Source organism: Zalophus californianus, chromosome 16 (genome assembly GCF_009762305.2).
Source record: "Zalophus californianus isolate mZalCal1 chromosome 16, mZalCal1.pri.v2, whole genome shotgun sequence".
Taxonomy (NCBI): Eukaryota; Metazoa; Chordata; class Mammalia; order Carnivora; family Otariidae; genus Zalophus; species Zalophus californianus.
The window spans coordinates 36577983-36602278 of NC_045610.1; the positions used below are offsets into that span (position 1 = coordinate 36577983).

The 24296-nt window shown below is 57.0% G+C and overlaps 2 protein-coding genes across 20 annotated transcripts; one reads left to right on the top strand and one right to left on the bottom strand.

Moving 5' to 3' along the window:
• The first annotated feature begins 7279 nt into the window (after nt 1-7279).
• Nucleotides 7280-14904, top strand: PHOSPHO1 (phosphoethanolamine/phosphocholine phosphatase 1). 12 transcript variants are annotated; one of them, XM_027625625.2, is made up of 6 exons: nt 7282-8149; nt 9266-9364; nt 11238-11367; nt 12201-12319; nt 13053-13917; nt 14354-14904. In XM_027625625.2, the coding sequence occupies exons 3-6, from the start codon at nt 11323-11325 to the stop codon at nt 14768-14770; spliced, it is 1446 nt and encodes a 481-aa protein (XP_027481426.1). In that variant the 5' UTR covers nt 7282-8149; nt 9266-9364; nt 11238-11322; the 3' UTR covers nt 14771-14904. The 12 variants fall into 12 exon arrangements, with proteins under 12 accessions (XP_027481431.1, XP_027481426.1, XP_027481425.1 ...); XM_027625624.2 differs by having other exon boundaries at nt 7282-8038; nt 9136-9364; XM_027625620.2 differs by having other exon boundaries at nt 7282-8038.
• Nucleotides 14905-15516: 612 nt separating this feature from the next.
• On the bottom strand, nt 15517-24289 carry ABI3 (ABI family member 3). Of its 8 annotated transcripts, none has more exons than XM_027625632.2 (9): nt 24147-24267; nt 22653-22770; nt 19903-20070; nt 18701-18877; nt 17269-17354; nt 17042-17137; nt 16695-16849; nt 16031-16168; nt 15517-15706 (listed from the first exon to the last, which is right to left on the bottom strand). In XM_027625632.2, the coding sequence occupies exons 3-9, from the start codon at nt 20035-20037 to the stop codon at nt 15543-15545; spliced, it is 951 nt and encodes a 316-aa protein (XP_027481433.1). In that variant the 5' UTR covers nt 20038-20070; nt 22653-22770; nt 24147-24267; the 3' UTR covers nt 15517-15542. The 8 variants fall into 8 exon arrangements, 5 of the variants coding, with proteins under 5 accessions (XP_027481433.1, XP_027481434.1, XP_035580467.1 ...); XM_027625633.2 differs by having other exon boundaries at nt 22653-22734; nt 24147-24261; XR_004819693.1 differs by lacking the exon at nt 22653-22770 and adding an exon at nt 18130-18202 and having other exon boundaries at nt 15541-15706; nt 16695-16846; nt 24147-24289.
• Nucleotides 24290-24296: the final 7 nt, after the last annotated feature.

Genomic DNA, 24296 nt, shown 5'->3' on the forward strand with positions numbered 1-24296 from the left:
GGCCATGGGCCTACTCGTGGGGAGCCCTGAGAGGCTCTGAGGACGCACTCTAGGACAAGGCAGGCATCCCTGGGTTGAGAGGGAGGAGGGCAGAGAAAGAGGCAGTCCTCAGGCCTTATTAAGTAATAAATCTGTTACCAAGAAGCAAGGTGGCTGGGCATATCAAATGGGCAGCTTTGGGCACCTCTGCTATGACACAGAGACACACTTTGTATTTTGCTTGCTCCAAACTGTAAATGGCAAAAAATAACCCACGATTACAGCAACAGCATGGAGTTAGATGATTCTACCATTAAGCCAGGTACATTATCGGAGGACCTTTGAAATTGGAGTTTCTGGGTCCAAATTGCATTTCCTCCGTCATTTCTCTCATCCTGCAGTCTCACTTGGATTTGTCCCAGATCACCTGCCCCGACTGAAGGCTGGGAAGATCTGTCACTGTGGTCACTCCCCGGAATACAGCCATGGAGCCCAGGTCGAGGGCCCAAGCCTTTTAGGGAGAGAACAAGAGAGCAGTGGGGGCTCAGCGTGCCACCTCCCCACTCCTGGAGGCCGTAGGATGAGACGGTCAAAGACAGGCCTGGTGAAGACAATCAATCTAGTGGCCAAATAGACCAAGACTGTGCTCTGGGTGGGTGACATGATCGAGACATGCTTCCACCTCAGGGCCTTTGCATGTGCTGTTCATGCTGCCTGATGTTCTCTCCCCTCTGATTTCTATATGGCTCGCTCCCTCACGTCTTTGCTTAACTGGCCCCTGCTCAGTCAGACTTTCCCTGGCCACCCTTTTTAAATCGAAGCTCCCTCCCCCTCCCATTTCCCTGCTTTATTTGTCTCCATAGAACTTCCTGCTATCTGACATACTGAGTTCTTTCCCTCTCCCCCCACTCCCTTCCTTCCTTCCTTCCACTGGCTGCCTCCTTTATAACGGAATATGAGAACCATGGCAATTGTATTTACAGATCCATCTCTGGTTCTCTCTTGCTGTGTAAGAGATCACCCGAAAAACTCAGCAGCTTCAAACTAGCATTTATTATCTCCACAGTGTCTCTGAGCCAAGAGTCCTAACAAGATTATAGTCATCTCAAAGCCTGACTGGGGCTGGAGGGCTGCGCCCAAACTCACTCATGTGGTTGTCCTTGACGGGCCTTGTCTGCACCGGCTGACAAGCCGGCCTGAGGCTTCAGTTCCTTGCCTGTGAGCTTCCCCATGGGGCTGTCCACAGCCCGGCAACTGAGGGAGTGACCCCCAAAAGGAGGAGAGCAAGAAAGGGAGAGAGCGCCCAAGACGAAGTGCAGTCTGTCATAACCCACACGGGAAGGGATGTGCCTTCGCTTCTGCACCACACCACGGGTCACTCACATCCACCCTGGCACAGTATGGGAGGGGCCCGCAGGAGGGTGTGGATGCCACAAGGTGGGCAGCATCGAAGCCATCTCGGAGGCCAGCTACCAAGCCCCCACACACCCCTGGCATATAGAAGATGCTCAAGAAATCGTAGAAAGAATGAAGGTAGGAATGACTCCAGCAGAATGCGTCTAGGCTTCGTACCCACAGGGAGCTAAGAGCCCTGATCACTGCCCCATCCCTGAAGGATCTTAAACACATTGAGCTTTCCTCAACCCTCACCCCACATCCATGTCCATCTCTCCCCAGCCGGGTGACCTTGGGCAAGTTCCTCAACTCAGGGGCTTGCTCTGGGGATTTGAAAAGACAAGGAGGGGGGCACCTGGGTGGCTCAGTCGGTTGGGCGACTGCCTTCGGCTCAGGTCATGATCCTGGAGTCCCGGGATCGAGCCCCGCATCAGGCTCCCCGCTTAGCGGGGAGCCTGTTTCTCCCTCTGACCCTCCCCCTCTCATGCTCGCTCCCTCTCTCTCAAATAAATAAAATCTTAAAAAAAAAAATAAAAAGACAAGGAGGATGTTAACTAGCTAGAATTTAAATACAAATTTAAAAAATAAAAAAAAAGATGAGGAGGTAGGCATCATAGAGTCTGACACACACAAGTCCTCAATAAATGTCACCATTGTGGGCAGTACTGTGTGTTACTCATATTGGAGGGAAAAAAAAACCAAAGTAGCTCCCTGGAGTCAGGAGCAGTTTTAGAGCGGGGGATGGTGTGTGTGTGTGTGTGTGTGTGTGTGTGCGCGCGCGCACGTGCGTACGTGTGTGCACATGTGTGTGTTTCTATAGGGTTCTGTCCCAGGTTGGCGGTGCCAGCGGATGACTCATGTGGTCCAGACACCAGGTTTACCACTTGGGCCAGAGATGGTCACGTGCTGGGGCCTTAGTCACCCAAACGGGCAGGACTAATGAGCCCGTGGGCCACTGCCCATTTACACTGAGTTAGCATGTATGACCCCAGTGGTTCTTAAACTTTTTGCAGAGAGGGGAGGGAAGGATAGGTGGTGTCAGGGAACCTTTTGAAAGTTTACATGAAAAACGCACATTTACATGTAAACACAAAAGAGTACCTACAGCAAGCTCAGGCCGTTCACGGGAGGACCAGGGCTCCAGAACATTAGCTTTCCACTGCGGCCTCCCAGGAGGCAAGGCGGGGCCTGCGTCTCCTGAACAAATGAATGAATGCGTGCATACATGGACGAACGAATAAAAGACTGAAAGCCCCAGAATCTTGGCATCTTTGCTGGCTGGCAGTGCATCCTCTCCCCCTGTACAATGGCTTCAGAAAAACTGGCTGGTTTCGAAAAGAGCCGTGTTCAAGTTCTGCCTTAGCCACCTTGGACTTGTCCCCTGACCTCCCTCCGCTTCGTTTTCCTCATCAGGAGAATAATATGAATTGCAGACACTGTTTTGTAAGCTACAAAGCCTGCGGAACACACAAGGGACTCTCATTTTGGTTGGACTCTTATTCTGAGGGTGCTTCTCCAGCTCCCAACCGCACAGACCTGCCTTGGGGATGGGAAGGTTCCTCCGTGGGGCCAGTTGCTCAAGGGGAAGCTGTAAAAACCGGCTGAGCTGCCGGCCCTTCCTTCGTTAGCATATCCCCAGTGAGACAGCCCAGATTAAGCCAGGAAGCTTGCTATGGTGTCATTCCGGGCCTAAGGCCACACCCCACACAAGTAGCCGAGATTAAGAGTCTTGCAGTCATTCAGGTAACAAATATTATTTGAGCAACTACTTCAGATCAAAGCCTGCAGTAGGTGCTGGGGACACCATGGGAGCAAAGCCACTCTGGTCCTTATTGTCGCGGAGCTGACAGTCTGAGGGAAATAGATATTAATCGATCAGCCAGGAGGAGCCCAGGGTGCTGTGGAGGTGTGTCATGAGAGGGAGGGTGTCTGGGCAGGGCTAGTTTCCTTTTAGAAGTGACAGATGAGCTGAGCCCTGAACTCAGTGGGATGGATGCGGTGGGAAGTATGCTGGAAAGAGGCCATGGCAAGTGCAAAGGGCCAGTGGTAGCACATTTGAAAAGCTGAAACAAGACTTACACAGAGTGAGCAGGAGAGGGCTGCAAGAAGTAACCAGCGACACAAGGCAGGCAGAGACGAAATCACCTTGTTCTCTTTAATGTGACATTTGCGAAAAACGGAGGAAATGGAGTGGCAGATTTCAAGACTCTGAAAGCCATTACACAGGAGGGTGCCTTAGAAGCCAAATGAGAGGAAATATCCCAGCAAGTGGGATTTGAGTCAGACTGTAAGGACTTCCTGGCCCAACTGGGACCTTGGGGTGGGGAGGGGGTGACTTTCTCAACCACCTGCTGAGGGTGTCTGCCAGGTAGCAGAAAGGATGTCTGCACATTCACCTCTTTACCCAGTTCCCTCTGCCACATGACTCCCCATCCTTGCTGCTTACTGAGGGGGGACAGCCCTGTCTGGGTGAGTCTGTTGTGGGAGAGGGGCTGGCTTGGGGAAGGCAGGGAGGGAAAGTTGCAAGGGTGGGGAGGAGGTTGCTCTCAAGTGTCTCCAGGCTGCTCAGGGGATGTGGAGAAAGAAGGGAGGGGAACCCAGCAGCAGGCAAGAGCAGGAGCTGAGGTGGGACAGGGAAGGAGAGTGGTCAGGATGGGGGCATCTCTGGGGGGGTGGACCTGACCCCCGGATTATGAGTCTCCTCCTTAGCCCGGAGGCACCTCAGGTCCCAGCTGCTTTACCTGCTTAAGTCCAAGACAGAATGGTCCCGGGCCGAACAGATCTGCCGGTCATCTGACACTCTTTTGGGAAAAGCTGTTGGCTCATCTCTGTCTCCTCTCTAGACTGTAAGTTCCCCGAGGGCAGGGTCTGTGTCTTCTTCAATGTCTTATCCCCCAGTGCCTGACACAGTTAACAGTTGTCCAATGAAGGACAGCACAAATGAGTACTGTATTGTAAGGAGGACCCGGAGAGCGGGAGACTGTCCACAGCCACCGGTGGAGCACAGCTCTGAAGATCTGAACCTCCATCTATGTTATTGCCAGATTCTCCCGAGCACCGGCGTGGGGGGGACGCGGCCCATTCCCATCCACAGAAGGGCAACTCAAAACTCATGCAAATCCTGCGCATGCCACTTCCCAGGTCTGGGATCTTGGACAGGTTGCATACCACTCTGTGCCTCATCTTTCTCATCCGTAAGGTGGAGGAACAAATAGATCCTAGGGTTGATGTGAGAATGAAGAGAGCTGAGCCTTTAGAACACTGCTTGGCACAGAGTAAGCGCTCCATCAATGCCAGTGACTGTCATCTAGGAAGGGGATGAGAGACCTGAAAAGTCCCGACGCCCCAGCACAAGGCCTTAGGCCCAGAGCACCTCCGGCAGAACCCGCAGAACTGCCCGAACGAACGGGGTCCTCCCAGTGGCCTCCGGCACTAAGCCCACCTGCATAGGTCGCCAGGTCACTGAAGGCCCTCAGCCTCCTCCAGACAGAGAAGTGCAGCAGACCTCAACATCGGAGCTGACCGCCACTTGCTGCACAGCGTCCTTGGGCAAGGCACTTTCTTAATGTCCCCAAGCTTCTGCTTTTTCGTTTGTAAAAAGGAGAATACTAAAACTCATCGGCCAGGGTTGTTGTGGGGATTACGTGCCTGGCACAAAATCGTCCTTCCCGGAGCTGGAGTGTTCAGAGGAACCAGGGGATCTGCCCCTCCCCTTCCGCCACTGCCCCTCCCCCAGCAGGCCTGTCGCAGAGCCAGAGTCCCGGGTCCTGATTCCTGGCCTCCCGGGCTCTAACGCCAAAGAGGTGACTCTTGCCTAAGGTGCCAAAACCTTAGGCGAGAGTCACACCCTCTTGGTCAAGGCCAACCGGAGAGCCCCATCCCTGGCCACCTGAATCAGGCTTTCCCAGAAACTCCTGTGTCTGTCGCCTCAGATGACCCCAGCCCCACAAGCTCTCTACCAGACTGACTGACTGACTGACGGGAATTCTAAGGTGAACCCCACAGGAAGAGAGGAAGTTCTGCAGCCGAGTGCTGGGCAGAGGCCTCACCCTGCTGGGGCCTGGGATGGGGTGAGGTGGGAGGTAGGACTCCCCTCCCCTTTCTGTCCCCCTCTTTAGACACATGGCTGATCGTCCAACTGCCCAACTGTGTTCATTGGCACAATGAGGTAGGATTGTGCCGTGAAAAGTTTAGCGTAGGGGGAACTGGGAGTTTCTAGATTTATTCCACAGAGGTGCTTTGCACAGAGCCCCCGTGGCTCTGATATCCGCAAGCCTGGAAGGCAGAGGTGGGCAGTAAGAACTGGCTCAGGCCGCCACAGAAAGTTACCGCCCGCCCCACCCTCAGCCCCATCGTTGGAAACCGGCGGAAAGGGTGTTCATCGGAAAGGGTGTTCATCGTCAGGATCCGGATCTGCATCTAGTGCCTCCTTGGGGTCATGTGACCCTGGGCAACTCATTTGATCTCTCTGAGCCTCAATATCCCTGTTGGAAAATGGGGATAATCCTGCAGTGACCAGTTAGTGAGAAGATAAAATGAGGAGACACAAACGGAGTTGCTAGGTCGAGCTGAACACAGCAGGCGACGTGTTTCATTCAACAACAAACATCTAAGGCCTACTGTGTGCCACAGTCTCCGTGCTGGGGTGGACGGAACACTACCGCATAAGGCAAACGTGGTCTCTGCCCTCCTGTTGTTGACAGCGGTGGCAGACGCTGAAGGTGTGGGGTAAAGGTTAAGGCAACCAGGCTGGGGGACACGTGGGTGGCTCAGTCGGTTAAGCTCAGGTCATGATCCTGGGGTCCTGGGATAGAGCCCCGCATCAGGCTCCCTGCTCAGCGGGGAGCCTGCTTCTCCCTCTCCCTCTGCCTGCCGCTCCCCCTGCTTGTGCTCTTTCTCTCTGACAAATTAAAAAACAAACAAACAAACAAAAAAACCTTAAAAACAAAAAGGCAACCAGGCTGGAAGCCCAGCTCTACCATTCACCTGCTGGATGACCCTGGGCAAGCTCAACTCTTTGTGCCCCGATTTCCCAACAGCAGAAGGAGCCACGCAGCGTTTCAGAGAGTGGTGAGGATTATGTGAGCTGACCCACGGAAGTGTACTGACAGCACTTCCCACATGTTGTGGTGGCACACAGGTGATCGGTGTGATAGAAGGAGCTTCAGGATGTGTGACAGAGACCGAGCTCACCCAGCAAATGGGGCAGGTGTGTTCCTGAAGAGTGAAGTCCCCAGGAAACATCAGAGGTGCTGCAGAGCGGGAAGAGAGGGTGGGCAGTGAGGACAGGGGCGTGAGCAGCAAGGCGGTGAAGGAGCTGGGGAGCTGGAAGTTACGGTCAAGGGTTTTAAGCAGCTGTAAAGCGTTCGTTCTCCTTTGTACATGTGGAAAGACGGCACACACTTGTCCTGTTCACCCTAACCCCCAGCACAGGGTAATTCCTTGCTCACCCTCCTTCCCTCGCCGGTTTCCAGCACCGCGGGCTGCCAGATCACACAGGGCCTTTCCACCTGCCGGCTCTCTTGGAGGAGTGGAGCAGGGGGAGACTTACACCCCGGCTTGGGGGCGCCTAGGCTCTGCATCCACACAGCTCCTTTGTGACCCCATGGACCAGGTGTGCCTAGGTTTGAACTCAGGCAAATAATTTCTCCTGTTGTGAATGTGCAACTGTCAAGTGCAGCAACCTAGTACAGTGCCCTGTTCATAGTACGTTCTCAGTATATATAAGTTTTGGCTCTCTGCTGTTGAAACATAAGCTTCTCCTCAGCCATCAGGCTGGAGGGCAGAGGAAGCTGGGGGGAGGGTTTTGGGTTGGGGGGAAGGGGGAGGCAGGGGAGTGTGGCTAGTCACCAACTCTTACGAAACATTAGAGAAAGTGGGTTTTTTATTTACAACACCACTTGCAAAGGGCAAACAGTTGGGTCCTTAAATCAGTGTTCACGGGGTAGGGGAGTGGGAGAGCCCCTTCCCCGACAATCCCCTGTAACCTTAACCGAGGAAGGATCCCAAGAGGCGAGGTGCCGCGACTCCGCGCGGAGGGCAGAGCTAGGCGCACGTGGGGGAGGAACTGCTTTTCCTGGGCTGGGTCCAACGGTGCCTACCGCTGGGCTTAGGAGCGAAGAAGGGCATGGGGGCTGGCGGTAGGGGTGCATTTCTGCAAATCTCAGGGCTCAGAGCCCTGGAGGCACAGCCCTGCCACTTCTGGGTGTGCGGGCGGGGACTCACGCAGAGCCCCGCAGCCGCTCCAGCGAGGGTACCCCCCACCCACGCTCCTCCGCAGGGATGCGCTCCCTCTTTCCTTTCTCCCTGCGCGCAACCCCACCTTCGCTCGCTCTCGGGGAGCCTGCAGGGCAGCCGGGAGGCGTGGCCCGCAGGTGGCCCGCCCCTTTGATGTGCGCCGGCGCCGCTGTGATTGGACAGTCGCTTGTGACGTGTGGGGACTGCGGTGGGTCCGGGTGCTGCGGCAGCCGCAGCGCCAGCCGCGGCTCGGGCTCCGGCTCCCGGGCATTTAAAGGGGACGCGGCGGCTGCCCGGGGGGATGGGGGGCAGGTGGAGGGGGCGGCCCAGACGCGCATCATCCACGGCCCCTCGGGACTGGAGGGACTCGTGAGCCGGAGCCCAGAAATCCGGGGGTGGATAAGACACCGCGTCCCCTCCAATTCCCGTAAGCACCCCTTGCCCCATCCCGCGCCCAAATACCTCAGCTAGCCCCTCTCCCCCATTCTTTACACTCCAAACTAAGCCGGGACAGACCTCTACCGCCGCCGCTCCCCACGTGAGTCCTGGGCTTCCCTAGGTAGGGGAGGGCGGGGGTCCCAGTGTGGGGTGGGGGCTGCGTGGAGTTTGAGGGCACTCCTTCACGTGTGTCAGTGGGGGAGTCCCTGGAGCGGAGAAATGAGTCCTCCTTCTTTCTCCTACCCCAGGAACGTGGTGCCCGGATAGTCCTCTGTCCCCGACTCGGGCAAAGCGAAGGAATCTGTGCCCCCTTGCTCCCCGCCACCCACCAGTCCCCTGGGCTCCCCGAGCTGCGCACCCCCTTGCCCCGCATTGGAGCGAAGCACCCGCCAGCTGGGGGTGTGCCAGAATGCCTGCTTTCCAGCCACCTCTAAAAATACCTCTCCCCCCGCTCCACCGGCAGTTGCCACCTCCCTGTCCACTGAGGATCCCCTTCCAGCTTGTCCACCCAGGCAGGGCGAGCCCAGAGGGGACTCCTGGTCCCAGCTTCTTCACTGACACCAGGGCTCCAGGTCCTCAGGGCCAGCTTACTCACAGCCCAAGGGGGTCTCCAGGGCAATAGGGGGAGCTCTGGCTGCAACTTCGCCAAGAGGCATCAGGAACTCCTGAGTTCTGATCCTGCATCTGATGTTGTGTGACACCCCCCCCCCCCCCCCCGCCCCCAGGGATGCTAGCTTGACCTCTCTGGGCCTCCGTTTTTCCTATTTGCTGGTGGTGGTGGTGAGAAGGAAGAGACCATGGTGAAGCTGGAAATACAGTCTTGGGGAGGGAGAAAACTTCAGCTTAGTTGTGGGATCCAATTCCTAAGTGATTGATAGAAGACCACCTGGGCTTGGGCAGGAGGCTTGTTCTGCGGGGTCCTCGATCCCCACTTCCATCCCTATCCTCCACATTTCCTGGGGCAAACTGTCCCCGAACTGTCCTGTGGGATCCCAGTCCCCTCATTAAGGGGGGGGGATTTCAAGCTGTTTCTCCCTCCCCCATCCCCATTCCCACAAATATCATCTGAAAGCATTTTTGTCAAAGGCAGGAGGAAACAAGGAGGAATCCGGTGATCTGATGTGGAATCAGGGAGGCGAGCACCACTTTTAGGTGGGACTAGAATATGAACTCCCGGCCACCCCAAAGAAACCCCTCTTTCCTCTCTCTGCTCTAGCCATCTGGAGAAGCTCCTAGACCCTGTCCCCCTTTTCTCTGAGGGACTCTTTTTGGTGACCACAAAAGGATTTGGTCACTTAGGACAAAGCTGCCAGAGGTGAGTAACCTTTCTGAACGTCACGAGAACCAGATGCCAGAGGGGCCTGGGGTGCCACTGACTACTGTGGGGGCATGGGTGCGGTGGCAGCAAAGACTTCTCTTTCTGGGGGAATAAACTCAGGATGCCTGGCTTTCTGCTCTGGGGACTAAAAAAACAAGGGCAACTCACTAAACAACAAATGTTGAACCGATTTCCCTAAATAGTATTATTAGATGAAAAAATATACCATGTCTTTTGCTCTAATGAACGAGAAGTTTTGTACATGATTGAAAATCAGTGGACCATTCCACCAAATTTTTAAAAGGAAAAAGAAACAAGGGCAAAACCAGGAGACCCTTTTCTATGGGATGAAAGTTGGTCTCTGGGTGGCTGCTTGAAGAGCCTCTGTGTCTTTCTATGTCCGGCTCTCTTCTCCCCGAGCCCCGCACGTGTCTGTCTGTGTGTGCCGTGGGGCTGTTTGCTTTTATCGCAGAAGTGGCATCCCCTGACCTTTCTCCACAAACTCGCTAGGCCTGGGGGCAGACATGGGATATCAGGCAGGATCCTGGAAGTTTGGAACTCCTCCAGATAGGGCCTGGGAAGAGCCCTTCCATCCTCCAAAAACATGCTGTTCCAGTGTCCCCATGTCTTCTCTCCCATCTTCTCCTTGACCCCTCCCCTAGCCCCCACCTTTTTCTGCCCCCTGCCCCATTCAGCTTTGGCTACCTTTCCCAATTCCTAGATTAAAAGTTCCTCAAAAAAAAAAAAAGTTCTTCAGCGGAAAGGCTGAGACCCACCTCCATCCATATCAAAAGGGCTTAATGCACATCTGGTTAGGGCGTGGCGAGGGGTGGGGTAGCTCCAGGTGATAGGGGCCCTCCCTCTGACCCATGCCCTGTTCCTGGGAGGTCCCAATCTCTGTCTCGGGGGCCCTCAGCTTCTCCCTGAGGGTCTGGGATGGTCTGGGGAGCATGTCACCTTGACAAAGTCAGGGGTTTCCAGTGTCATCCGCTGTCACCACCAGAGGGCAGCAACCAGCCAGGACTTTGCTCCTTTCCCGGTCTAGTCCCCTGGTTCTCAGTAGCTTTCCAGATCTGTCCCAGCTGCTTCTAGTCTCTCATTCAACCGCAAGGTGAGGGGGAGGGATGGGGCATGGGGAGGCACTGGGAGCTGTAGGTGGTGTCGTCCTCTGTAGCTGAGTTGGTGAAGCCCCCGCGAAGCCAGCCCCTGTCCCCAAAGCCACACAGCAAAGCCCCGCAGAAATTTCAAACTGACTTCCAGCCGATTGCCAGCCTCTGAAAGCACCAGGGAGGCCAGTCCCAGATCATCTGTGATGCTCAGGGGTCCCGGCCCCCAGCTGTGGTACAATGAGCCCGGTCATCTGCCCCTTCCCTTTTAAGGGCAGAGAGCATACAAGGCTGTGGCCAGGTGTTCATGAACCAGGCTCCCTGGGGACACAGCACAGCCTCCGGCAAGTTAACCTCTCTGGGCCCTTACTGGTGAATTCATGGGACTGCGATGAGCAGTGGGAGAACACCGGTGCCGGTGTTGTGTAAACCATGACACAAGAAAGGGGCCAGGATCATACTGGAGAAAAAACCGCTGGTCTCAGACCCTAAGTTCTGGTTTTGAGATCTGTCTTTGCCACTTACCTTTGAGTAAATCGGCTAACCGTTCTGGATCTCCAATTAATATCACCTATAACCTCTCGAATGTCCCAGGGGGTGGGTAGGAGGATACCTAGCAAGGGCTTTGCCATCTGTGAGCGCTGTGCCTATTTGAGGGGTTTTCACTGAGCCCCTGGGAGTGGTTCCCGGGGCTCAGCCAAGGAGATAGAATCAGGTGCGCATTAGTAGTGGAAACAAAGCTAGCTGCTGGCGCTCTCCAACAGAACTTGTGTGGTTGTCAGGAGCTCTGCACGACGGCTGGAGACCGACAGAGTCCCTACAGGTGGTACCCAGGGTGATGCACTGACAATGAGCGGGTGTTTTCCAGTTGCTGGCCTCCGATGCCTGTCTAGGGTAAGTGGGTCCCTCCAGGGGTCCCTTAGGATGAGGCCTCAACCTCCTTCCCATCATGGGGTGGAAGGAGCCCTATCCAGCCCCCTTTAGGCCTACCCTCATCTCTACTGGGCCTCCACTAATCCCTGGAAGCTTTCATCCCAGGTGTGGGGTCCTGCTGCTTTACATACTCCAGGGATCCTGGGCCACTGAGACTCCCAGATGGATGTCGATGAGACCAGAGGGTGACTCTAGGGATGAGCTCGAAGGGACAGAGCTATTAGGGAGGCAGAGAGCTAGGTCCACACCCCAGCTCTGAAATTCGGAGCTTGGACTTCTGTTTCACAAGGTGGGCCAGACCACAAACATCACAGGAATATCAGAGAGCGAGTTAGAAAGAAGCCAGAAGGAGGAGTGGTTCCGTCTGGACTGACTGAGGTGGGAGGCCAGGAGGGAGAAAGGCAGTGTGGTGGGTATTCTGAAGCTGGACGTGATTCGCTCTCTGCCCGTCCACCGTGTATGGCAGCCGGCAGAGGCAAAGGTGGCGGGACAGGCTGCTGAGGGCTTCTGTGGCCTCCACTCGCTTGCCTTTCTTTGTGCCTCACACTTGCACTCTGTCCCCCATCCTGTCCCACGTCCTCTGTGGGTGGGACTCTGGCCGAGGTCTCCACTTCCTGGAGCCCCCCCCCCCGCCCCGTCCCCAGTCTGTCCCCCTGTGCAGTCTATCTCCAGGCGCCCCTGGCACGACCTCCTCCTAGCCTCTCCTTCCCCACCCTGTGCCCCCTCCCTGCTCCCTCCGCCTCTGCCTTTTCAGCCACTGCCGCTCTCTTTCCTCTCCCTCACCTGTCTCCCAGGTATGTCGTGGCCTGGCGCGGGAAGCTCCTACCTCCCCAAGCCCCACTGCTTCTGCTGCCCGCTGCCTTCGGACTCTGGCAGAAACCCCACCCGCTGACGTGTTCCTCCCAGGGAATTGGCAAGTGATTAGTTATGAGCTGTCAGCACAGGGCCCGAAAACTCCCTGGAGAAGCAGTGTTCCATCCTGGGACCCCATCTGGCTGGAAGCAGCTTCCAGAGAGCCTTCCTGGGTCAACCCAGCGACGTGGTTATTCCAAGAGCTAAAATCCAGTTCTCTGGCCAGTGCGGAGGCCCAGGCACTTAGCTCTCCAGGCCCAGCCCTTAGTTAACGATCCAGGCCCGAGGACCTGGCATTCACAGTCCACATGCCTTGGATGATACCAACGAGTGTTCCCTGGAGCCTGGCCTACTGGCCACAGTCCCATCGGCTGGGCTTGGCTCAAAAAGGGAATGAGGAGGCTGCTTCAGTTGGGTGAATGCCTGGTTTCCCTGGCCTACGTTCGTTAGGGAAGAAGGGGGTGGAGAGCCCCAACAGTCCACACCAACAACAAGGGTCGCTGGAAGTCTCCAGAACGGCCTAGTCCAGAAACCTCCCCCAAAGGGGTGTCCCCTTGGAAGCTGCGTTTCCCCTCCGTTAAGCTGACCCTGTTAAGCCCCGCGGCCCCAGAGGAGAGTAGCAGAAACAGGGTGCCAAGGAAGCCCCTCTGGGTTCAGGAGGAGGATGGTCTTCTGAGGATAAACCCGAGCACAGTTCACTGAGAGCCGCCAACGGGGTTGGGCAGGGAAGGCTGGGGTGGGGGCGGCGGCGTTGGGTCCTCCGCCCAGCTTAACCTGCCTTGGGTCCTCCTCAGGTCTTGGATGTGCCAGCGCCTCTGGCCATGGCCCGCTAACCAGCCTCTCCCCGGCCGGCCCGCGCCGCGCCCCCTCTCGCTTGCTCCCTCCTCCTCCTCCTGCTCCTCCCCCCCCTGCTCCCAGGACGGCGGGATGGCCGCGCAGGGCGCGCCGCGCTTCCTCCTGACCTTTGACTTCGACGAGACGATCGTGGACGAAAACAGCGACGACTCGATCGTGCGCGCCGCGCCGGGCCAGCGGCTGCCCGAGAGCCTGCGGGCCACCTACCGCGAGGGCTTCTACAACGAGTACATGCAGCGCGTCTTCCAGTACCTGGGCGAGCAGGGCGTGCGGCCGCGGGACCTGCGCGCCATCTACGAGGCCATCCCCCTGTCGCCCGGCATGAGCGACCTGCTGCAGTTCGTGGCCAAGCAGGGCTCCTGCTTCGAGGTGATCCTCATCTCGGATGCCAACACCTTCGGCGTGGAGAGCGCGCTGCGCGCCGCGGGCCACCACGGCCTGTTCCGCCGCATCCTCAGCAACCCGTCGGGGCCCGACGCGCGGGGGCTGCTGGCACTGCGGCCCTTCCACACGCACAGCTGCGCGCGCTGCCCCGCCAACATGTGCAAGCACAAGGTGCTCAGCGACTACCTGCGCGAGCGGGCCCACGAGGGCGTGCACTTCGAGCGCCTTTTCTACGTGGGCGACGGCGCCAACGACTTCTGCCCCATGGGGCTGCTGGCGGGCGGCGACGTGGCCTTCCCGCGCCGCGGCTATCCCATGCACCGCCTTATCCAGGAGGCGCAGAAGGCCGAGCCCAGCTCCTTCCGCGCCAGCGTGGTGCCCTGGGAAACGGCCACCGACGTGCGCCTCCATCTGCAACAGGTGCTGAAGACGTGCTGAGGACGGCGGCCTGCAGGGGGCGCCCGGGCGGAGGAGGGGGTGGGGTGGGGGGAGAGCGGGAAAGACAAACCTAGTTTTATTACTCCCTTTTCCCTTTGGCTTCGGTATGTCCCTCCGGGAATTTCGGGGATTCCGGGCTCGTCCCCCCGGGGGCTGGGGGAGGGAGTTCGGAGCCGTCCCTATCTATGCAGTTAACGCAGCGCGGCTGCCTGCCCCCTTTGCACTGCAGCGTTTAATTCTGGAGTCTGGCCCCACCGAGGGGGGTGCGCATACCCGGGAAGGCAGCGGTGTTTCCAAAATCCTTGTCCTCCGAATTGGGAGGAAGGGGTTCCCTGGCAGGGGAGAAAGGAACATCTCCCGCTGCTTTAACTGCTCCCTTGAGCTGCGGAACCTTCCCATCCCCCTTTCTTCTGTTAAGGGAACTCCCGACCCCGAAAGCCTCCGGGTCGCGCCGGAATCCCAGCGGAGAGAGATGAGGCTCTCCACCGACAGCCTCAGGCCTAGGTCTTGCTTCACCTACCGCGTCTCCACACTACACCCTTTTTCTTCTTGCCTCCCTTCCCGCGCCCCACCCCACCGCCCACCCCCATCAGCATCCCCAAAGTGGGGCGTGGGGCGGGGGGGAGCCGGAGGGAACAGTCGCCTCCTGGCGGTGGAACGAGGTAGCACATTGTCCGGCTGGGGTCCATCCAGCCTGGGACGTCGCAGCGCGCGACGGTGTCTCCTCTCACCCCAGCCTCGTCTATGGAGCAAGAGACCAGGGACTTTACCAAAGTCGCCCCGCGGGCTGGGCTCTCTGCGCCCCCCTCCTCCAGTATGGAACAGAAAGCCATGATGTTTTAAAGCAGAGCCAGCGAAAGCCAAGCCCCTCCTCCCTCTTTGGTGTTTTAGAGCTATAAAGGAGGTGAAGGGGGGAAGCGCTGACTGAGATCTTTCGCGCCGATGTCTGAAGGGTGAGGACGAGGCGATCCCTGCCCTCAGCCCCACATAAATGGGGGAGTTGGTCCCCCCCCGTCGGGGAAGAGTGCCCAGCTTGAGGAACCAAAACGAGCATAACACGGCAAGCAACAGGCAAAAGAACAGGATGCAGTCAGTCGGTGCCGAGCCTCAGGGGTCTAGTATAGAGGGCACTTAGGACGGAAATGATGGGGAGAGGAGGCTGCTGGGGCAGGCAGAGGGGGCTCAGTAATTAGCAGGAACCTTTCCCCCCTTTTCTCTCTCTCTCTCTCTCTCTCTCTCTCTCTCTCTCTCTCTCTCGGACCCCATAGCCCTGCAGGGCAATCACCAGGAGGTCATCAGAGTTTTATTCGAAGTTGGCACTTGCAGCTGGAGACCCCATCCTGCGTGGAGTAGGGGGTACTCTGTGGACAAGATCACCAAACTCTTTGACTTCCAGTTCTCTCCTGTCCACGGCAGGCCTTTGGGTACATGCTCTCTCTCCCCAGGACCCCTTCCCACCAAAATGAGGGGAAGGGACAGGCCCAGCTCACAGACCAAGAGGTGGGCAGGCCTAGTCCAGCCTTGACTGTGGAGCTGGCTTTGTGCTGGAGCTCAAGGGCCTCGCTCGGGACAGTGCCTGGATCAGGAGCTCAGAGAGCCCCAGGCTGTCAACAGCTGGGCTCCACATAGTTCCCCGGGAAGAATCCAGTGCCCTCGGAGCTGACGCCCTCGCACCAGCCATCTGAGTAGCGGCGTGTGATGCAGATGATGGTGCCCTCAGAGAAGGAGAGCTCGTTGTCCTTCTGGCGGGTGTATGGGTACAATGTCACCACTGCAGGGCGGGAGGAGAGGTAGCCATGAGACGTGCCTCCCACCCTACTATGGGGATGTCAGGGAACATCTAGGGGGACGGCTGCAGGGAGTGAGGCTCCGAAGCTCTTGGGACCCCTCCCCAGCTGGGTTTAATAATATTCAGTGCCAGGCCAGCTGCTGTCTTTCCAGCTTGGATCCCCACTCCTGGATAAACGTTTGGTCAGTTCATCAGAAAATAGGGAGGGGTGTGTGGGGGGGTGTAACAGGCTCATACCTTTGCAGAGTCTAGAGTAGAACCCGGGGAGGGGCGGGAGAGGGATCCCTAGTCCCAGGAGTCAGGTACCTTTCTCCAGGTACGCAGCAGGGACCCAGCTAGGCTCTTCAGGCCCAAAGTCTGGTGGGGGCAGAGGCGGCAGCCCCAATTCATCTAGATCCAGGGGCGGGGGAGGGGGCAGGTCCAGGGGTGGAGGCAACTCTGGTGCTGGCAGGGAAAGAGAAAGCCTGCAATGTGGCACAGCGGACGCCCGCCAATGGCCCCCAGGAAACTTCGCTGTTCAAAGTGGGGGCTCCGGCATCTACCCGTTTTCTGTAATCTTTCTCCAGCCCCAGCCCATCATGGCCTCCACCACGAGGCTTCTAGAACGCAGTTCTCTTAGCAAACAAATGTTGAGCAGTGTAGGGTAGTGAGGCTCTGCCATTTAGCTGGGTGACCCTCGGGCAAGTCACTTAATTGAACCTGTCAGCCTCAACTTCCATCTGTTAAATCAGAGTGTGAAGACCCCCTTAGGGTTGTTAAAGTTTAAGTGCGAAAATGGATGAGAAGCTTGAACACAGCCTGGTATAAAGCAGGCGCTAACTTGAGTTGTTAGCTCACTTTCTCTGGCCCCTTCCTCTCCGTTACCCCCTACCCGGACGAGGCGTTCACTGAGGCGGGCCCATCGGAGGGAGAGGGTGGGGAGGTGAGAAGAGACCCCGCGGTTGAGCCAGGAGAGGGCGGAGCTCCTTACCCGGCAGGGGCAGGGACACTTCCTCCGGCAGAGGGGGCGGCAGGAAGACCTCGGAGGCCGGTGGAGGGGGTGGGGCCGTGGGGCTGGGGAGAGGTGGGGGTGGGGGTGCTGCCTGCCCCTTGGTCGTGGAGACCCCACCGACACCTTCGGCGCTGCTGAAGACCAGAGAAAGCGGGGCTCGGCTAGGTTGGGGGACACCTTCCCTAACTCAGCATCCCCCCCAACCCGTCCCTCCCCTTCAGTCGTGCGCCCCGGGCCTGTGATTGAGCGTCCTCCCGACCCTAGTAGTCACCCTGACAACTGGCGGGAGGCCCCCTCAACCTCCCACTTGGACTCGTGGGGCTCACCCTGCAGAGGCCAGGGAAGAGACCGATGAGGCGGCGGAGAGTTTGCCCTCGGGCACCACGGGGAGCTGCACCGGCTCGGGGATCCGGGGTGGCCTCCTGGGGGGGAGGGTGTCGTCAGTGGGGGGAAGGAAGGCTTCGGCGAGCAAGGGTCAGGTGCGGGCAGGAGGAAGTTTGGCTTCTCTGCGTTGAGGGTGGGGGAGGCGAGTTGCAGGAGCACGAGGCCTCACCCCAGCGTGGCGGAGGCCGGTGCGACAGGCGCCTTGATGCTCTTGCGCGAGAGGGTCCCGGTCCGCGACAGCTGCGTGGTCAGATCCTGCGGGGGGGCAGGGGGCGGGGCTGACGTCTATGGCCCCCCTGCCCCCCTCGTAACCCCGCCCTGGTCCCAGAAAGGAAACGAGGGAGAGGCGGCCACGAACTGGGAAGGAGAGCGCGGGGACAGCAAGTTCCCACTTCCACTTCCCAGCCCCCTCTCCCACCCCACCCCACAGCCACCCCCTCTTGCCGCCTGGGACCCGGGCCTCTGTGGTCGGCCGGCTGCAGGCCCGACGGAAGCCTGGAGCAGACACGGTCTGAAGGCCACTTCCTCCGCACAGCCTGGCATCCGCCCCTCGCGCCCAAAACATCTCAGTGGCCAGCTTGGTGGTCTCTAATTCTGATAGAGCCCGACCCCAACGCGAGGCTGAGGAGGTGGGGGCAGCGGGGAGGGAGGAGAGGACCAACACACTTAGAAGTATCCCACCTGCCGTTTGGACGGGCCTGCAGAACCGGATTTAGGAAGCTCAGGTCAGAGAGGGGCAGAGCATTTAAAATGCACAAATGGCTAGGCCAAGCCCACAGGCAAGGGAGCACCTGCGTTACTGGTGGGGTGCCCCCAAGCATGGGGGACATGGGGAATGCTGTCCTCTGCTATTGACCACTAGGACAAGACAAGAGGGTCCTGAGCTGAGTCATAAAGAATAGAAGCTGGGCAATGAGAAGAACTTACTGGTGGGGAGGCCTGGTGCCTGAAGGAGGGAGTGTGGTCTGCATGTTATGGGATGGGAAGGGTTTCCAGGGGTCGTTGAGACCCAGGGGAGGTGTAGTCTAACCTGGAATGTTGGCCTGTGGGAACTGAGGAAATGGGGTTGGGGACGTGTCCTCTCCCACCTCTCCTGAGACAAGCTGAGAAGGAAATGGCAGTGTCAGGCTCCCCGGTCTTCACCAGGCCCCCTTTGAGTGGCTGCATCCCCACCGGTTCCCACCCACCAGCAAGCGGCTCTGGGGTGAGTGCTCCGGTGCGGTGACCTCAAACCTCCAGACAGAGGAAGTTGCCGTTCTCATGTGGCTGGGGAACCATTCTCATGCACGAACTGACACCTCCCTTCTCCTCTTCCCCTTCACACACACCCAGCCCCCACAGAAGGGGGTGCTCAGATGCACCCTCAGCAGATCATCTGAGGACAGGGTAAAGGCCAGCTGTGGAGGGAGCGGTCAGGAAGGACTTTTAGGGAGGGAGGCTTGGAGAATTAGGGTGATGGCTTCAGGGAGTGAGGAAAGACGGGGGCGGCAGGTTGGGACACGGAGGGATGTGGATGTGGAAGAGAACTGGGGGCCCGAGGAGAAGGGAGCCATGATGAGGAGAGGGTGGGTTGTGGGAAAGAGGAGGGGCCCTCTCTCTACCTTGATCCCATGGCCAATGTCATCCAGGCAGCCAAAGTTAAGCGGTCTCCTGTAGTAGGGCGTGAGGGGAGGGAGGCTGTCGGGGGCGATGACTTTCTGGCCAGGGGACAGCCTCTGGACAGTGGCCAAGGTGCCAATCTCCCTTCGGGCCACCTTCTCCATGTGCATGTTCACCATCTGCCATGACAGGGTTTGAGGTGACAGTGGGGCAGTCTCTGTCCTTCCTCTTACAGGAGGAAGAGATTAGAGACTTTGGGGTGGGGGTAGGGGCCAGGGGAAGCCGTGAGGTCCAGAGACAGAGTAAATGCTGTCTCCAGGGTCACACGGCATTTGGGAAGAGTTGCCAGGGGAGGATGGAACCACTTTGGAGCAACTTCCTGGTGGAAGAGAATGAGGGTTATTATTAGCTGAGCAGGAACCGGAGGAAAAGAGAAAACACAGCACCCCTGGGGCTGCTGGGAAGAGAGGGGAGCGCTGGGCTGGCTGGGAAGCAGAGGTGGAGAACGCGGAGGTGGTGGAACACCGTGGCTGGAGCGACTGTCTCTCTTGGGGGGACAAAGAAGGGCGTTCACTCCCTCTTGGAATGTTCTGTGGGGAAACTCACAACACTGGGCGGGTGGGAACCCTGGTCTGCTGGGGTGAGAGGAGAAAACACAGCACGCAGTGAACGTGCAGGTGATGCCGGGCTGATGTGTCCGTGGCTGTGTGCACGTGGGTGATGGGGCAATTCCTCAGCCAAGGATCCAGGAAGGCAGGAGGAGGGCACGTGTGCTAGACGGGTGGGGGCACGGCGTGGTGGTGGCCGTGCTTCCAGGGCTGAAGATGACCTTGCCAGGCAAACAGTCCAGGACGAGGACACTTACTAAGTCACTGCCTGTGTTTAGCTGGAAACAAGATCCACTTGCCTCTTTCCTGTACTAGGCAGCCACCGCGATTGGTAAGTCCTGCTTCCTACCATGCAGGATAGAATTCAGATAGAAGTCAGAAAGGAAAAGGGCCGCCTTCAAGGAGTTCCTAGTCTGGGAGGGCAGCAAGGCCCAGCATGGAGATATAACCACAGAGATACGGAGGCTCAAAACCCTTGGGAAATGGCAAGCTCCTGTGGCGAAGTCAGGCGTTTGGAGGAACTTACTGCTGGTGAACATGTCCGAGTGGGCCAAAGAATTGGGAGCCAGTGCAAGAAGCCCTCCCACAGCCCTTACCTGGCCCAGCGTGTTCACACGGGCTTCCACCTGCCGCAGGGAGGCGGCCTGTAGGTCTAGCAGACGCAGAGTGTGTCCGGCCAGACTGCCGACTTGGTAGGCCACACTGGCCAGTGCCTGGGTGGTAAAGGCCATGGTCTCCTCCAGCGCCTTGCTCTTGTCTGTGGCCTGAAATACACACAGCTCTGTTCGGAGGCCAGCCCCTTCCACTGGATCCTTGCCTGGGTGGGTAGGGGTGGAGAGGGAGGGCGTGGGGGCTGAACTGGGAGAAAGTGGTAACTCTCGATGTTTGACGTGGTTTCCGTGAGAATGAAGTTGTAGTAAGAGGGACTTGGGAACGTTAGGAGAGCAAATCTGTTACCCTGAGGAATGGGGGTGCGAGGAGGGGGGAAAGATCTCCCTCCTCAAAGACTCAAGCTGAGGGTTGACCTGACCACCTCCAGAGGACCTTTGGGAATAAAGGGTGAATAGTAGAGAGGAAAGAGGAAGGCAGTACTTTCAAACTAAAAAACCAACCCATCGACGCCCGGCCCCCTATCCCAGACCTTCTCATCAGAACCCTGGTAGGATGGGGGAACGGAGGACGGAGGACGTGCGAGTAAGGAGTAAGGTCGATGAATCTGTGCCTTTAAAACTCCCCAGAGGACTCCTGTGCTCCCATCTTTCTCCAGTCTGCAGAGTAGTGTTTAGGAACCAGTGATCTAGTCCATTTTATAGATAAGGAAATTGAGGCCCAGAGAAGAGTGACTTCATTCATTCCCTCCAGTAGCTTCCCAATACACGGAGAATAAAATCTAGACTTCCAATCGTGGCCAATATAGGGCCCCACAAGGCTGGCTCTGCCTTTCTCTCCCAGCTGTCCTCTACCACTCCCTCTCACTCCCCTCCAGGCACATTGGCCATTAGGTTCCTGTTTCCAGATCAAGCTAAGATTGTGTCTAACTCAGGACCTTTGCACTTGCCATACTTCTTTCTAGAATCCTTCTTATTAAGTCTCAGCTCCTCAGAGACACATTTCATCACCACCTTCAGATTCTCCTAGCTTACTTCTATATTGACTCTACCATATTTACCCTGTTCTCTTTTCTTCATAGCATTTAGCACTATCTATCAGAAATTATTTATCTATTTACTTCATTATCTATTTCCCCCCACATACTAAAATGTAAGCACTGTGAGGGCAGAGAGCTTGTCTGCTTTGCTCTGTATCCTACCCTGGAATAGTGCCCAACATACAGACAATATTTAATACATACGCATTTGTGAGTTAATTAATGAGTTTAATATGAACCCAAACACTTGCTGGGTATCTCCTTACTGCATGCCAAGCACTGCGCCAGGTGCTGGCCGGAGTCACGCTGGCAGTCAGGGATGGAAGGGTGGGCAGGGAATGGCTGAACACAGAAGAGGGTTGTTTGTTTGTTTGTTTGTTTTTCAGTTCCAGATGAGACCATGGGGCTAGAGCAAAACTCTGGTCATTTGGTTCCCCGGGCAGCTTCCTCATCTTGCTTGGATGAGGAGCTGCTGCCGGTTCGGATCATGGAGCCACTGCCACTTAGCTTGTAGCCTTCTCTAGGGGGTAGGGGTGAGTCCAGGACAAATCTGGGCCAGGCCCCACGCGTGGACAGACAAGGCCGCACCACGCAGTCTCCTTGCTAAAGGCCCCTGGGTGCTCCCCAAGGTCTGTCAATGGAGAGCAAGCAGACCTGGAACCTCTCAGAGCAGGATGCCTCCAGTGGAACCTGAGCCAGGCTAGAGTCAAAGGGCAGGCCCAGAACCTTCTGGGCAGTCCTTCCTTGTCTTTGTTCCAACAGTTAGATGCTCATTTGCGTGCAGTTTACATCTCATCAGCCTATGTAACCAAGAGCCTTGAAAAGGCAAAGAAATCAACCGAGGATGTTGAAACCAGAAAGGAGAGCAGGTCTTGTTCTAACTCAAGACCTTTCTTTAATAGACGAGGAAACGAAGGCCCAGCACAAAGCAGTTACTACTCCTTTGGTCTGCACCCAGATTTCCTAGCTCACCTCGCCGGCACTGTTCCCTGTTTGGCCTGCCATGTGGAACTGTCAACCCAGACAGGAAAATGTCTGCTTGGGTCCAGCTCCGGGAGGCTGCTGACCCTTGGTTTGGGGCTTGGCCCAAAGTTAGGTCCGGAAGTACAAAGGTATGAGATCCATTGTCACAGCTGACTGCTTATTCATCATGCAAATTACCTTGTCTGTAAACTCAATGGACTTTGACTGAGAACTCTGCAGTCTGACCCCAGCCTGCCCTCCCCCAATTCCCCATGGGTTTCCTGACACCTGGTTAGGATGCTGGGAGGGGCTGGGGGAGGGACAGAGGGCATGGGAACCAGGCCTTGTTTAAGGGCAGTTCTGAGAAGTCATCCAAATCCTTTGCAGGCATTTGCTCCCCAGACCGAGATCCTCAGAGAGGCCGGGAAAGGTAACTAAGGTCAATTAGTTAGTGTTCTGCATGAAGGAAGCAGGAACCCAGGGACTCTGACCTGGGTGTTTTTGCAAGGGCTGCCTCGCCTCGCTAGAATTGACTTTCATTATCTCTATGTGCCTTTCATCCTTCCGGCGGAAGATGATGATGATGATGATGATGATGATGATGACAGTAATGGTAATAGTTTCCATGCATCCTGCCCCTCCTAAGGGACAGGCACTGGGCTAAGTGCTTTAACGCATTCTCACATTTAACCCATGGGACCCCCGTGAGGAAAGGTTTAAGAATCAGAGGGTCACCTTGCCATGGGTCCTGTAGTTGCTAGGCGGCAGAGTTGGAAACTGGACTCAGGTCTTTGGGATCCCAAATCCTGTGTGCACACTGTGCATACGACAAAAGAGAACCATCTGGAAGAGGCTGAAGGTGTGCAGAGGTTACTGGAGGAACGTGCAGAACTGCTTCTCTCCTTGTCCCTAAGAGGAGCCTGCCTTCCAGCACTCTGAGACCAGGCTGGTTTACAAGCCACGGTCCATCTCATCCACAAGTGGGTCCCTCAACATCTACACGAATGGCAGTTATTCAGCTAGAGATTTGGGGGTGGGCTTGGGAGTCAGAGTTCTGGGTTCAAATCCAGATTCTGCCACCAGCTTAGAAACCTGGGAAAGTGACCTGATCTTTCTGAACCTCGGCCTCCTGGCTGTGGAGTGGGAGTGGTTTTCTCCTCTCAGGACCGGAAGGAGGACTAAAAGAGGCCAAGTGAGGACAACATGCTGCCCAAAGGAAGGGTGCAGAGCATTCTCCGTGGTGCACCACCGACTCTCTTGAATCTGCCATTTTCCCATAAGCACTTGCTACTTCCATTATTTTTTTCAACGCTCCTACTGAGCCAGGAGCTTCCTGGGCCTGCCAGGGCAAAGAAACTGTCTTTTAGTCTTAGGGCCTGGCAGGGGAGGGGAAATGTGGAGAGGAGAGAGCCCGGCTTCAGAAGTCAGGAGGCTGATGCTCAACTCTGCCACGTCCAAGCTGTGTGACCCTGGACAAGTCACCTTGCTTCCCTGCGCTGCTGGTTCTTCATCTATGAAAGAGGAATAATAATACTTGCCTCATAAGGTGGTTATGAGGATTAATGGAAAAAACAGAGGTGCTCAGTCATTGCTAAGTTTCCCTCACTCCTCTTCCCTTGATCTGAGAATCCATGTTCATGGTCCTGGAACAACTACACAGTTTAGGAGACTGCTCTCAAATGCCGCGGTTGTCATCTTTTGGGGGTGGACTGCTCCCAGCAATCATGCTGTCCATGCCCCTGCCTCTGCGCCAGACCCAGCCTAGCGTGATGTCTCTCCACTCTCACTCAAATATCGGGGAAAGGATTCTCCCCCTGGTGCCTCTCAAGTTCACAACACTGTTCTCGGGAAGTTCTCAAGTCTCACCCAGAGTCAGCGTGCAAGTAATGATGCCGGTATTTGTGTGAGGACAAGTCTGGGCCCCTGGATCTACACGGGACCAAGGAAGGAGACAAACGTCGGGTGAGGCTTGCTGACAGGACGGAACAGTGCGGCCTGCCTGGGCGTCTCTGGGGCTCCAGGAGAGGGAAGGGGCACGCTGGGGCTGGGTAGCTTGGGGTCAGGGCTGAAGTTTGGGGGGGGGGGACTGGAATGGAGCTGAGGCCTGGGGTGGAGGCTTTCCCAGGTGGGCCCAGGACGAGCACCTGTCAGGATGGCTGTCACGGTCCTGCCTTGAAGGTGGGCTCCAGGGAGGGCCGGGGTGTCGGGGCGGGTGCCCATGCCGCCTACCTGCACGTAGTTGTCCACGCAGTAGTCTGCGACCCGCAGCAGGGAGCTGTGGTTGCCCCGCAGAGCCTCCCGGCCCGTGGGGATCTCGAATTCCTGCAGTTGCTGAAGCTCCGACATGGCCCCCTGCCTCTGGCTGGCTCCCCAGGGAGC

Bases quoted from the DNA above. Each gene is read 5' to 3' on its own strand.
- PHOSPHO1 (XM_027625625.2), top strand. From the start codon at position 11,323: ATGAGCGGGTGTTTTCCAGTTGCTGGCCTCCGATGCCTGTCTAGG. The intron at 11,368-12,200 runs GTAAGTGGGTCC...CCTGTCTCCCAG, and splicing joins GCCTCCGATGCCTGTCTAGG to GTATGTCGTGGCCTGGCGCG. The intron at 12,320-13,052 runs GCAAGTGATTAG...GGTCCTCCTCAG, and splicing joins GTGTTCCTCCCAGGGAATTG to GTCTTGGATGTGCCAGCGCC.
- ABI3 (XM_027625631.2), bottom strand. From the start codon at position 24,263: ATGTCGGAGCTTCAGCAACTGCAGGAATTCGAGATCCCCACGGGCCGG. The intron at 20,071-24,146 runs GTAGGCGGCATG...TGTGTATTTCAG, and splicing joins GCGTGGACAACTACGTGCAG to GCCACAGACAAGAGCAAGGC. The intron at 17,355-18,700 runs GTAGAGAGAGGG...GCCCCCCCGCAG, and splicing joins ACATTGGCCATGGGATCAAG to GATCTGACCACGCAGCTGTC.